This window comes from Pleurodeles waltl, chromosome 1_2 (genome assembly GCF_031143425.1).
Source record: "Pleurodeles waltl isolate 20211129_DDA chromosome 1_2, aPleWal1.hap1.20221129, whole genome shotgun sequence".
In the NCBI taxonomy this organism is placed as follows: Eukaryota; Metazoa; Chordata; class Amphibia; order Caudata; family Salamandridae; genus Pleurodeles; species Pleurodeles waltl.
In genome coordinates this window covers 738,676,079-738,690,168 of record NC_090437.1, presented here as the reverse complement: position 1 = coordinate 738,690,168, position 14,090 = coordinate 738,676,079, and the positions used below count along the sequence as shown (strand labels likewise).

Genomic DNA, 14,090 nt, shown 5'->3' with positions numbered 1-14,090 from the left:
AGAACTCAGAGGAAAATACAGAAATCTAAATCTCATAGGCTATAATGGGATTTGATTTCGGCGCATAGGATATCCGTCACCACTGTGAACTCTGCCAAGGTCGAAATAAGGCCCTAAATACTAATTATAGCCCATTTAAGCAGTAGACAGTGACCTAGAAGCGATCGCAGGCCAACTGCAATACAGCCCGGATACCCCAACAGGGTTCATCCTAGTCAAAACTTTATCTTTTGACTTACGGCCAGTTTATAATAGGGCAGTTGGCCCATCCTCTACCAGCACAATGGACTAAATTACTCCTTCGCCCAACAGAGGTGCCGACTACCAAATTTTGAAATGCCCGGAAGACATTTCAAGCATTGACAAGAACCACCAACACTGCAGTTTTTGACAATGCATTGTAACCTTGGACAGAGCCATACAACAAAGTTACTTTTTTTTCATTTTCAAAAAGAGAAGATCCCAAAGTGGGATTTTCTTTTTGAAAGTAAAAAAACAATGAAACCTTGGCAAAGAGAATTTTCTCTATGGCACATTGAGCAATTTTCAGTGCCTCTGACTGCCAGACGTTTCCTGGCAGTGACTGGCATTGAAAACCTCTGTATGTCCACTCATCTAAATTAGGTGGGCAGACATCTAGCCAATTCTCAGATAGCAATTACACCATCAGCCCTTCAAAGAAGTAAGACCCCAGTCTTCTTCTCTGTCATCAAACTATGATCTGTCCGAATCAAAATTGGGTGGGCATACCATGATGTTGGAGAGGAGGGAACTCTGTCGGTGTTGAAAAGGAGCTTTCTCTCAGCCAAGAATTAAGTTGAGTCCTTAGTGGGGAAACCTAAAGCTGTATCTGACAAAACTGTATTGAAATCAGACACCTTTGCCAAGTGGTCAAACTGATGCTCCAAAGTTCTCTTGGAAGTCCAAAAATGTTCCAAGTTGAGACTTTTCTGGGTTTTTGAAACAGTGCCTCTGGGTCACTTTTAAGGTTACCAGGACCACAGAGACAACACAAAGGAGTCCAGACTCACTCCAGAAAAGGCCACCAGCAAGCTCCAGTCCAGGTCCAGTTGATCCTGGTGAACTGATCACAGCAGGAGAAAAGGCATCTTGCAGGTTGTTGTGTCCCTGTAGCCATACAGGAAGTTTTCTAACTAACTCTTGGAGCTCACTTCTTTGTCCTGAGTCCAAAAGGAAGCAGGTCCAGTCCTTCAAAGATCCTCTCAGGTCACAGACAGCAGGTCAATCCTTCTGACTTTATGTACATCCAGAAAGTGTTCTGAGGAGGGTGTCTTGAGGCGCCAGGATTATGGTTGGGATGAACTAGGAGGTGGGGATGACTCCTAGTTCCTCCATAACTGATGGGGTAAAAGTTGTCAGGGGCTACCTACTTTATCAGAAACCTAAAATCTAAGATGAATAAGCCTGTTCTACATTGTGCAGAGTCTGTGTGTCCACAGAGATATATCAGGGGAAATGAACAGCCCTCTCCTCTGTGGTCACTCATGAATTGGTTCTTGGAGGTAGGTTGTCTCCATCTGGATTTGGTGCCAGCTTGGCAGGGAAAACAAACTTCGGTCTTCCTCAGGTCTCACCTAACATTTACTTGTGAAAGGGCAGACCCTTTACATGTTAATGAAGTTCTTAGGTCCACCCTGACTGGTCTTTCTGCAAGAGGAAGAAAACTGTCTCCTTGCTTATGCTCCGCTCTTGGAGCAGTTTTCACTCCTAATTAAGGTCGAGCACTGATCTGAGTTGTCCGAACAACTTTCTGCCCATCAGAAGGCCAAGAGCCTGCTATGCGATCTACCATCTGATTTCCACCCATGATGGAACACCAAACCATTTGCCTTCCTCATATATTAATGTTCATGCCCCCCTATTTGGCACAAGGCCATTGTTGTTTACACAGCAATCCTGCAAGCATTGTGTTCTTGTGTTCAGTTCTTGAGAACAACAAATGACATTGGCATCTTTATATCAAGGTATGCACTGCTCAGATTGGGCACCTTTCTCCTCTCTAGGCCCAAACATTTATGCACCTGCTGAAGAGTCTTTCTTTCACCATTATTTAAGACTAATCTGAGAAAAGATTGGGTATTCCAAGGCTGAATGTGTCAGGCACCACCAATATAGAAATGGAAGGCCTCATTGGACAAAAGGTATACAATAATGATGTGTTTTTAAAATTAAATGTAAAATATCTACAATTTTAGTTGTGATTTTCATTATGATTTACATTTGTGCAACAAGTCTGGTGTAGAAATTTTGCAGCCACCATGATATATATAAAACAATGTTTATTGATGGTAAGTAGACTCTAAGCAGACCACTAGGTTTCCCTTCTTCTTCACTAGGTTTGGCTGAGAGAGTGAAGTGGCATTTGCTTATGTTCGATATTTCTGTAAGAAGGTTCTGCACTTAGAAATTCTTTATTTTTTCTATTAGTCTGGGAGGATAATGTAAAAAGGATTTTCCTTAAAAAAGAACACATAGGATACTGCCTCAATTACACATGGCCAGAGTACTTGTTATGGACAAAAGTGTGTTCAGAAACAGCAAACGACGTTGGAGTTCAGTAGATGAAATGTCAAAAATCGAAATGAAAATCCCATCTTAAGTGAGCTTATCTCAAACATATTAAGTAAAAAGAGTTGCATATGATTTTGAACTTTACATGACCATCCATTGGTCTATTATTTAAATCCATATATGTTTGAAGTAGAATTTCACGTTAATCACAAACACATTTTTGAGAAAAAATGGCTGCTATTGTTTTTCCCCTTGCACTAGATTCATAACATTTCTGCACTCACCATTATCAGTTTACAAATATGAGTGGTAAACATTTCTTTCACGTAAATTCTTTATTAGATAAATTAGTAAAGACCGTCTTTAAAAAACAGACTATCAATTCAAAGTAACACAAATTTGTCTTTTAAATTACACAGATCTGACAAACTCCATGTAAACACAGGATAGTAACGCCAGATAGAAATTCAGAAAAAGGATGATACACTCATCAGCCACTATGTTGACAGCACAGTTGAGGGGTGGTTATTTTAGAATTATGAATAAATGCATCTCTATAAAAATGTAGAAATATTCCGTAATATCACTTCCTCTTATTCAAATAAAATTAATTTATTCAGTAGGCTCAGATGTTTAGTAAACAGTTCATCCTACTAACACTTCTCTGATCGAAAGTTAGGATGATGGGTTGCTACTTTCTTACAGTGCAAAAGCATAGAGAACCTAATTTACTAAGTTTTGGTGTAGGGCAACGCCACAAGCCTTTTTGCTGCGCTGCCCTTTGTCCAAAAAAAAGGGCAGGAATGCCCCATATCTATAAAATATGGTGCATTTCTGTCCTTGTTCCCTGCGTTGGCGCACAACTTGCTGCCTAGCGCCAACGCAGGCACCTTTGCAGTATGGTGCAAGGGAGCCTTTGTTGCCGGGATGATTGTTCATGTGCAGGAAGGGACACCTTCCTGCACATAAAAAGTCATTAATGGCATTTTCCTCTTTCTATGTGTGCTGCAAAATGCAGCACACATTGAAAGAGGAAAACACAGGGAGAAATAATGTTATTTCTCCCCCTTGTGCCATTATAATTGCACTCCTTAGGTGGCATAGGAATCTGACGCATTCTCAGACTTGTAAATCTGGGAATGCATTAGATTCCATGAGTGCTACTGTGGGAACACCCACAGCAACACCAGTGGAATGCCTGTTTCACGCAGTGTTATACATGAAAGGGGTCCACATCTACAAGACCATGAAAAGCCACACAAGGTGGCTTTGCGTGGCCATGTAAATATGGGCCGGCACACTGCTCCACCAGAGCATCAAAAAAAATGATGCTCCAGTGGCGCAGTGTGCCACTAGGGCCTCTTAAATGAGACCTATAATGCTTATTCTTACGGATTGCAGTTTGTACCATTATGTTGATGTCATACTTTGTATACATAGTCAAAATCAGTCCACTGACCGCTGAAAGAAGAACACTTAATATAGGGTACTTTTTTCTGAGACTGACAACATCAAATGAAAATGAAAATGTCAGACTACATTACATTCCAACTCCAAAGCAAAAGCGCCTATTTTAGCAAATCTAGAATACAGGTTAACATACTCTGCATAGGGGATAAAGTAGTATACGGAACATTTACTGTCCAAAAGTCTGTAACCCTATAAGCATACTCTGAAAGGTCTTGCTGTTGTAAGAATCTGTGTATTTTACAATTGAATATATTTCTGAGCTGAAACTAGTCCAGTGAGTTAAAAAAGAGATTGTATAATAGATGAATGAATGCTGCCCAAAATCCTTAAGACTTTAAAATTACTCACGAATAAGATTGCATTCCAAGTAAGAAAACTCACTGCAGGGCCACATTTATGTACCTTTTTACTCATCGCAAACGTCCTGATTCGCAGAATTGGGCCATTTGCGACAAGAAAAAAAGGATTTTGGTATGTACAGACCCATTTTGCGATTTGGTAATCTATTTACCGAAGCGCAGAAAGGGTTTGCGATTCGCAATTAGGAAGAGGCGTTCCCTTCCTAATTGTTAGTCGCAGATCGATGTATGTTGTGAATGCATGCGGAAAAAAAAAATCAGAGCAGGCAGTGGTCCCACAGACCACTGCCTGCTCTGAAAAAATAAAAATAAAACATTTCATTTTTGTTTTCAAATTGAATTACGTTTTCCTTTAAGGAAAACGGGCTGCATTTAACAAAAAATACTGCTTTATTTAAAAGCAGTCACAGACATGGTGGTCTGCTGACCCCAGCAGGCAACCATCCCTGTGAGTGCTGCCATTCCCAATGGGGTCGCAAATTGCGACCTACCTCATAAATATTCATGAGGTAGGTCATTTGCGACCCCATTGCGAATCACAAACAGTGTCATTGGCACCGTTGTACATCAGGTTTTGCAAGTCGCAAATTGCGAGTTGCTAAGTCTCGCAATTTGCGTGTCCCAAAACCTGATCTTTGTACATGTGGCCCTTGGTGTTTTTATTATTGAAAAGTACAAATCTGGAACATCAATGTTCATGAAACTAAAGGACCTAATTCACAAAGATAAACTTACACTTTTGTGTAAATTTGCAATAGTTTGCAAACCGACAACTTGCTTACAGCAGGAGATCTACAACATCATTATAAAAGAGAAATGCATTTGATAAAAAAAGTCATATATACAAGTAAGTCGAAATTGTATATCAACACAAAATCCTAAATAAATTCAATCAAGTATATATATGGATAATAATATGTCATATGTAAACGTACTAGGACCAACCAGATTTAGCTTAAATTTGTATGAGTGTGAGATGTATTATAAATAGGTACTATCACAGTCATTAAGACTATTTATCTTCATTAACCTTTCTTAATTGGAATTTTGTACAGAATACTTGTCATATGGGTAACACAATAAATCAAATATTCTTTTAGTCAGTTTTAAACACTTTCCCAGATGATCCATGCAGATTATAATACACTGAGAGATGGCAAATATACATGGTATTGTGACAGAAGATTTCTAATTATTAACAGAAGGCATCTTTTATGCAGATACAAATATGTGGGGCACAAATCATAAAATGTGCCTTATAGTCTACTGTGTCAAGGCAATAATAATAAAGTTTGAACTGAGAGGAAAAAGTAAATGTAGCTAATATTGTGTCTGAAGATTAATGTATGGAGTCTCAGTAATTTGAGTTTTCAATATAATCATTGTATTGCTCACATTCTGGCACAAACTCAATATGCAAAAAAGACTCCTGTTCTTTCATTTCTTAGGGGTATATTTTCTCAGTTTGTATTTTCTAACTTCATGTCGACAACCACTGTTAATCGATCCTGAAGAGGACCATAAATGAGCAAAACCAATAGAAACCAAAGTTTCATAAATCCTCTAAGGAGTATGTAACAGTTGTTCTGGATAGATCTACATCAATTCAATTGTTTTCACATGTGACTTTGCCAAAAGCCTACATTTTTTTTCAAACCTAGTCTAGTTATCTATCATATGGAAAGTGTTGTTATTCATATTTACAGTAATATATGTTTCATTAATTGGCAAAGACAGAGAGGCCCTCACTTTGAGTGGGGTGTATATTTTGATTCACCCAGTAAAAGTAGTTACCATCTGATTTGGGATTCCGAATTCCACAGTAAAAACACGCTCCCAATCTTTCCTCTTGTCCCACCAGACATTTTCCCTGCTTAATCCAGACAAACTACTCTGTTGGGAAAGAGCCTAAATAATGAAAAAATAAGAAAGTATTGCTTGGTTCAGCAATGCAAATATCTATTCAAGTATCATTCCTCATTTCTCAGTGGACAACTTGTAATTGCACACTATTTAACAGCTCAAAATTACCAATTACATTTGTATTGGTAATTCCATGTATGGGAGTTGAAACAGAGTTTTTTCTGGGCCACTCAAAATGAGGGTATACCTATTTAAATATTGAATACTAGTACTTTTGCGTTTAAGACATCGTGATAACACATGAAGAATAGAGTGGTTTATTTAAAAGGTTTTTTAAGTAAGTCTTCAAATCCAGTGTTACAAATGAGGAAAAGCTATGATTGGTCTTGAAAGCTAATGTATTATAACATTTCTTCTATTCACTGTGACTCAAAAAGATGTCATATTCTGTACCGCAATCCACTGTTTCTTGTATCATTTTGGCACTGAATTATCTTTCTGATAATAACATGTAGAGAACTGGTGAAAGGTAACTTACCAGATTTGCTATAATGTAATGGTATCCTTTAACATGTTTTCCTATCGTGATAACCTGTGAATGGCAAAAGGTAAACAGTGGTTATTGAGGTGCTTTCATTGTTAGGTTTACAATACTATGCTATGGTAATACTGCCAATTCTATTAATTAATAGGCAGAGGATATTAGCATTTTCATACAGTGAAACCGGATCTTACTCCAGGGACTTTGTTCAACATTACTTTTATGATAACATCAATGATTCTCGCTTTTATCATCTGAAGTGTACCCACAGCTGGGGTTTTTATCTTTGTTCGTACACACGGCTTAAGCCAGCAGAGTGAAATTAAAAAAGTATACGCTTTGTTGCTGCCGAGTGGAATGCCTGGGTAAAATTAAAAGTTTCTGCCAAAGTTGGGGTGCATGGTGCACCTGGAAAATTGTATACACACCACACAGCGTCAACAAGGTAAGATTCATGATGCTTTATTTCCACCTCAACAGCTTCTCCAAACCAGCTGTTACTACACATAACAACCCTTCTTCCGCATTCCAAAGCATTGAACATTCTGATGACACATGATGTTGGCTTTCAATAGATAGAGAAGAAAGCAGCTGGATCTGTGACCTAAACTAGAATGCCACATCACCATTTCTGGGTGTGGACAGGCATCATGGAACATACTGTAGTTGATGTTGAGTAGATTGCTTGCTTCTCTTCCCATAAACCGTCATCGCTGTAGGAACTCTGCATTATGCAGGAGATTATATAAGATATAGCAGACAACAGGAACAGCAGTACAGCAGAGATGGCTGGAGTAAATGTGGCTGACCACATTTAATCCAGCAAACTTGTGACCTACATGTGTATAGGATCCACCCTGGCTCCACTAGCATAGCAATACTTCTTTGACATTTGCAGGGAATGCTTTTGCATGCACAAGATGTCACACCTTCCTGATGGATCTGACTGGTGTGTAGCAAACCAGTGGGGGAAAATCACCTATAGACCAAAGGGCTCAATTGTGGTTCTTTATGTGTAACAGGCAATAGGTTACTACAGGGCTGAAACCTTGACTGATGGTTGCTAGGATCCTCTGAACCACTCACTCATGAAGGTAGTTAACAAATCCACAAAGACACAAGAATGCCAATTTATCTTATAATTTTTGTCTTTATGTACATAGAAGTAATTTTGCAGTTATTGCATTTTTTCTAGTTATGATATGTTTAGATGTATAAAATTGTATTGCGTTACACTTAGTTTTTGTTAGACCTGACACTCTTGGATGGTAGTTGCCCAATTTGTTTTGGCTTTTACCCTTTCTTTTTTGTTGAATTCATCTTTGTTGGTTTTAGGACTCTGTGGACTTTAATACTGCTAACCACTGCTAAAGTGCTTGTGCTCTCTCCTCTAAACATGGTAAAATTAGCTTATACCCAATTGGCACATTTAATTTACTTATTGTTCCTTAGGAAAGTGGTATCACAGGTACCAAGGGCCTGTAAATTAAACACTACTGGTGGGCCTGCAGCACTTATTGTGCCACCCACTTAAGTACCTAAGTAGCCCTTAAAATATGCCTCAGGCCCACCATTGCAACCTGTGAGTGCAGTTTTAGACTGAAGTTCAACCTGGCAAAATAAACCTTTGGCCAGACCTACACCTTCCCTTTTTAAACACTTATAAGTCATCTCTTGAGTAGGGCCTAATCAGGTCATAGGGCATTACGCACATGATAACATTGGGCTACCTTATTATATTTAATATAACTGATAATTTTTGTTAGGGAGCAGAAAATGATATAATGTTTGGTGCCTGAGGAATTGTATCTCAAAACACTTTTTAATTGTAAAGTCAGATTCTAAGTTACAATTCTAAAAATGGCACTTTTAGAAACTTGGCATTTTCTTGTCCCAAATATTTGGTGTCTACAACCTTTATCCTGTTTCATATGGGTATGTGTACTTGGCAGTTGGCCTCTGTACATTCTTCCCAGACAGTATCGCAATAGAGGGTCTGGTTGTTGGCGGGATGGGCCATCCTGACTTGACTGGGGGTCGAGCTGTCATCTACCACCCTTGCACTTCAAAGGCATGGGCCTAACACACTCACAAAGAACATCACACTAGCCTATTGTGCCCCCAGGCAGACCAGGACAGGGAGGCAGAAAAGTCCAGACACTTTTGTAAGAAGAAAACTCCAGAAGCTTTTCTCACTGCAAAGGGGATTACGGGTATAAAAGTGGACCCTCAGACCCACTCTTCAGTACACTCCTGGAACTATGGATAGTACAGAAGAAGAATTACTCTGCTGCCAATGCACTGCCCTGATATCTGAAGCATGCCCTGCTGTGTGAGAAGGAAGACTGGACCTGAACCCTTCATCCTAGGCTACCTGAGCGACTCCAAGGGCTAGTTAGCTGGCCTCCTGTTCTGATGTACAGGGACAGAACAAACTCCAGAGGTCTCCCTGCAACTGCCCGGCTGACTTGCTGCACTAGCCCTGACTGGACCTGCAATGGGACCTGCATTAGCTCTGCTAGCCTCTGCTGGAGTGAGTTCCTGGTCCCTGAGAGGTTCCTCTCAGGTTGAGGACCCTTGGTGGGGCATTGGTTGAGCTCTTTTTGAAGGAAAGGAGAAATCCTGAAGTTTTGGATTAGTCCTAACTGAGAACGTGCCAATTTGTGCCAAGATCTAGCTGCCCATGCTGAACCGCAATGCGAAGCTCCAGTGAACCTGACTCTTTGCGCTATAGCAATCATCAGTGCTGACTTGCAATGTGAGATCTGCACTTCGTGCTACATCATCAACATCCTGCAGTAACCGCCAACCTGAAGCTCCAGCAATGACCCTCATGATGCGCAATAGGATCGTCGCGCTACAGTAGGCCATCAACCACATCTGGTCTGCTCTTGGTGCAACAGCGATGACAATCCACAACGCTCTCCCTGCTTCTCGCAGCCTCCTCCACCACAAGCAGAACTTTTCATGCTGCACTTTAGAAGGTATAGCAGGTAAGAGTGCCTATAGGGGAATTTATTTCTTTAGGCAGTCAGTAAATCCAAATCAGTGAGTGGATGCCCTAAGGTGACATCTGTCTTTCGTTTAATGCAGTTTTAAAAACAACATGATTTTTTTAGAATGTGCAGAAATGAATCACAAAAATAATTCCCCAAAGCAGGTGTATCTTCAAATATTCTGTATTGATAAAAAATTTCTGAATCGGCCATAGAATACATCTAATCAGGGGTTCTATAAATATTTCTAGTACATTGGCAGTGTCTGAACTAATGGAATGATATACAGTTGTAACATGGTATTTAGGACAAATGACAATGTACTCAGTGCCCCTTTTGAAATATCACAATGAAATACAGTCCAACTAACATAACAACAGTTCATGGGTAAATTTAAAACAATTCCCAAAGAAAGATGGGCTAAGCATCGACATTTAGGTCTCGCAGGGGATTCATCCATGAGACCATCTTCAGGACAAAGTAATTTACATGAAAACATTACGGCCCCTTCTGAAGGACTTTGAATAGGGTGTCTCAGGGACTGAGAACTATTTTCAGTAGGTATGAGCTTGATCAAAATCAACAATATCTATATCCAGGATCACTTGAATTAATTGCGGTGTGCAGCTGTAGACACGCTTACCTGTTATACTGTTAATGCCCAAGCCCACAAGGGTATATAATCGGTTGCTCTCTTTAATTAGCACTTTCGAAGGTAACATTTTCAAAAGGGCTAACCTGGTCCCTGTATCCGGTTCACACTCCATCGAAGGCGGACTGAACTTGTGACTTTCACCCTGTCTTACACGACCAAATAACCGCAAGTGACGCTTTGTGCTTTTAGGCACTATAATTATCTTAAATCTTTGAAAATTCATATCTCCGGTTCTACTGCTTGGATTTTTTGACATTTTAGTGTCAAATAACCTTTTAAATATCACTCTTTGTTTCTAAATTGTGTGGGATTTGTCTTGTGTTGTGTTTTCACTTTGTTACTGTCTGAGTGCTGCATAAATACTTTACACATTGCGTCTATGTTACGCCTGACTGCTTTTGTGCCAAGCTACCAAAGGGTTAAGCACAGATCATCTAGTGACTTTTTGTGGTTCACTCTAAGATGGACTGTGACTGTTGCTTGAGTAGTGTTTCACACCCTTCAACGAACAACCCAATTTCATACACTTTATGTTTAGTCACGATTAATAATGCAACTTCCAATAATGTCATACCTGAATCGTAGTTTAAGAGGTGATTAAACTAGTGCAAAAACACATGCCTCAATCTAATGCCAGGATGGGTAAAGCTCTTTAATACCAGCCCAGAAGCTAAACTTTTAACAAATCGGGTCGAAAGCTCACTTCCCAGACATACCCTTTATACCCATAAAAGATTAGGGCCTCATTACCAGGCTGGCGGTCTTTAGACCGCCAGCCTTGCAGCAGCAGTCAAGACAGCTGCTGCTGTGGCAGTCCGACTGCCACAATAAGACCCTGGTGGTCAGTGGTCGGTGATCCCGATGGGTTGATGGCTGGTGGAGGTCACAATCTGCCAGGGCAGTGCTGCATGAAGCGCTGCCCTGCAGAATATGACCTCGTCCTCCACTAGCCTTTTCATGGCAATTTCACCGCCATGAAAAGGCTGGTGAAGAACAGGTGCAGGGGGACACAGGGTGGCTCCTGCACTGCCGATACACTTGGCATGGGCAGTGCAGGGGTCCTCCTGTCCAGCATCCTCTCAATGTTTACTGTCTGCTGTGCAGACAGTGAACATTGTGAGGGTGCTGGTGCACCCTACAGACGACAGCATTGCCGCCTGCTTAATTATGAGCCGGAAACAATGCTTCTGCCCGTTTCCCGCTAGGCTGACAGGCGGAAACTGAGGTTTCCACCCATTAGCCTAGTGGGAAACACCTAATAGGTCCGGCGGGGTGGTCGCCACTATGGCCTGGAGTTTGGCAGACTGGCTATTCTGTCCGCCATCTCTTAATTAGGCCCTAAATCACATGACATTTTTCATGTGAGAAAATGTGCTTTCAAGCAAGTGGGTGCTCAAGGACAGGAATAGCCTGAAAGTGTGTGTACAACCACAAACTAATGTGTTTTTTGGATATTATGAAACTTTTACCTGACTCATTCTCAGTATGAGCATGTGAAGAGATTTACTTCAGTTAAGGGCGATAATTTCCTTTTAAAGGATGGCATGACAAGGAAGCACCCCTACTTGGAAGGGTTTTCTTAAACATTTTTAGATCTCAACAAATAGGAGCTAGTAAACCTATAAGTGCATGTTTTTTTTTTCAAGAAAGGGCCTTAAAAACCTCAAACAAATTATGAGCACATGCTGTTTAAAAATATGAACTTACAGTTGTTCTCTGATGGCTAACGAGAGACAGTATGGGTTGATTCATTGTACATGGATGTTAGGGAGACATAATGAACCAGTTATGAAACTTCCATTCAATTCTACCCCTTAAAACAGAAAGATAGGCATGTTAATGTTTACAATGGGAAAGGTTTCTGTTTTTAACACATTTTAACACTTGTAAAAAAGTGCCCTCTCAAAGAATCATAACACTTCTTGTCAGGGTGAATTTGGAAGTTGCTAAATTAACCTGATCTCAACCCCAGGCAGATATGGCTCAGAGCAGATAGGCTTAGCTTAGGGTATTGTGTAAAATTATTATGCAGTGCCTACACAGTAATAATCTCAAAACACCAAAGATTAAAAATCTCAAACCGAATTAGAACAATAGAGTAACATTTAATAAACAAAATGACAGCAACACAACAAAAATCTAATGAGGGAATCAGAGGTATGACTTTTTTCCATTTTTGGTAGAAATAGCACCAAAAATCAAAAGGCACCAATGATAGTCTTTTGAAACTGTATTTCGGGACCTAGACGCAATTTGAGCCAATCACAATGGAGTACTGGTCGCATGCAACAAATGCATTGGTCCGGTGCAAGGCCTTGAAGTCAAAAAGTGAAAAAGTTTCCAAGTCCCATGTCAGAAAGAGACTACACTTTTTTTCCCAATGCAGAATGCAGAATAGGACGTAGCCATTTTTTCAGTGGTGTTGTGAGCCTTAAGTGGAATGAAACTGAAATTCAATCTGACTCTGTGGAAGAGGCAGTTGTATATTTTTCAAGGCAGACCTCCTTGGAGCTCTGGAGCAAAAGTTTTCAAAAGTTTCCAAACTTTCTTCTTGTGCCCCAACAACCATAGGAGCACACGTTGGAGGCTCCCTGAACCCCGGGGTGTTTAACAGAGTCCAACAGCAAAGTTCAATTCAAGTCCAGTTGCAGCAGGTCAGCTGGGCACTTTAACAATTGGGTCTCGTGCAGCATTTTCCACCTTTTTAGTCACACACAAGGTCCGACAACTGACTTTTTGAGCCCACTTCTTTGTTGTGGGTACAAAGGGGAGCAGTTCCAGTCCTTCAGGGCTCCTCTCATGTCACAGATAGCTATTCTGTTCTTCCACAGGTTCAGAATGTGTTCTGAGGAGGTTGCTTTGGTGGTGCCAAAGTTATGGTTGGTACCAGCTAATGGGTGAGGGTGACTCCTATCGCTCCCTAACCAATTGAGTAAAAGTTCCTGGGGCAACCCTTCCCACTTTATCAGTAGTTCCTGTTTGTCTTAATGTAAAAAGGTCCAAAATGCCATGACCTAGGTCATTTTCAAGACGGCAAAAGTGTTTGGCCACACTTAACTCTGGCACTGAGGTATGTGGGAGTGCGTCATGGGGAAATTGCCAGTGTCCTCTCACGTATAACACAAAAATCCAGTTTAAGGCACTCCCTGGATGCACAACAAACGAGGAGACAGAAATCTAGTGAAACAAAGCAAGATCACTCTTACTTTTAGATACCATGCACCATGCCTTGTGGGCAATAGCACGTGCATTGAGGTGTCTTACTAATATTTAAAAGGGAGGCAAGTACCTGTCAAAAAGGGTTGTTTTGACGGGTCAGACTGTAGGTTGTACACAGCAGACATCTCATTACACAGGTCAGGCATGTACCCATGTTTGCACTGCCACTGTAGTGGAAGGCACAAAAGGTGCTGCAGTCCACAAGTGGCATTTAACTTCTAGGCCTAGGGTGCATTTTCTAAACCATATACTAGGAACTACGAGCGAGTTACATGTGCCAATCAGGAATAAGCCAATGTAACCATGTTTATAGGGGGAGCAGAGTACATGCACAGACAAATGATTAGATGGGGTAAAATGCACAGATTTCTAAAGTCACCAAAAATAATGTAAAGAAAAAAGTGAAAAATCCAAGGAGACCAGGCTACAAAGTCAGATTTTCTACACCACTCTGC

At 40.6% G+C, this 14,090-nt stretch overlaps 1 protein-coding gene across 5 annotated transcripts in view; it reads right to left on the bottom strand.

Annotated features, from left to right (window-relative positions):
- GRIA2 (glutamate ionotropic receptor AMPA type subunit 2) overlaps positions 1–14,090 on the bottom strand; it is a 428,807-nt gene that overhangs the window by 145,242 nt on the left and 269,475 nt on the right. For all 5 annotated transcript variants that reach the window (XR_011205452.1, XM_069243241.1, XM_069243251.1 and 2 more), the window contains exon 5: positions 6,763–6,816. Coding sequence is in view for 4 of the 5 variants with exons in the window: in XM_069243241.1 (XP_069099342.1) it covers positions 6,763–6,816 (54 nt within the window). In the remaining variant the exon portion in view is untranslated. The remainder of the gene's footprint in view (positions 1–6,762; positions 6,817–14,090) is intronic.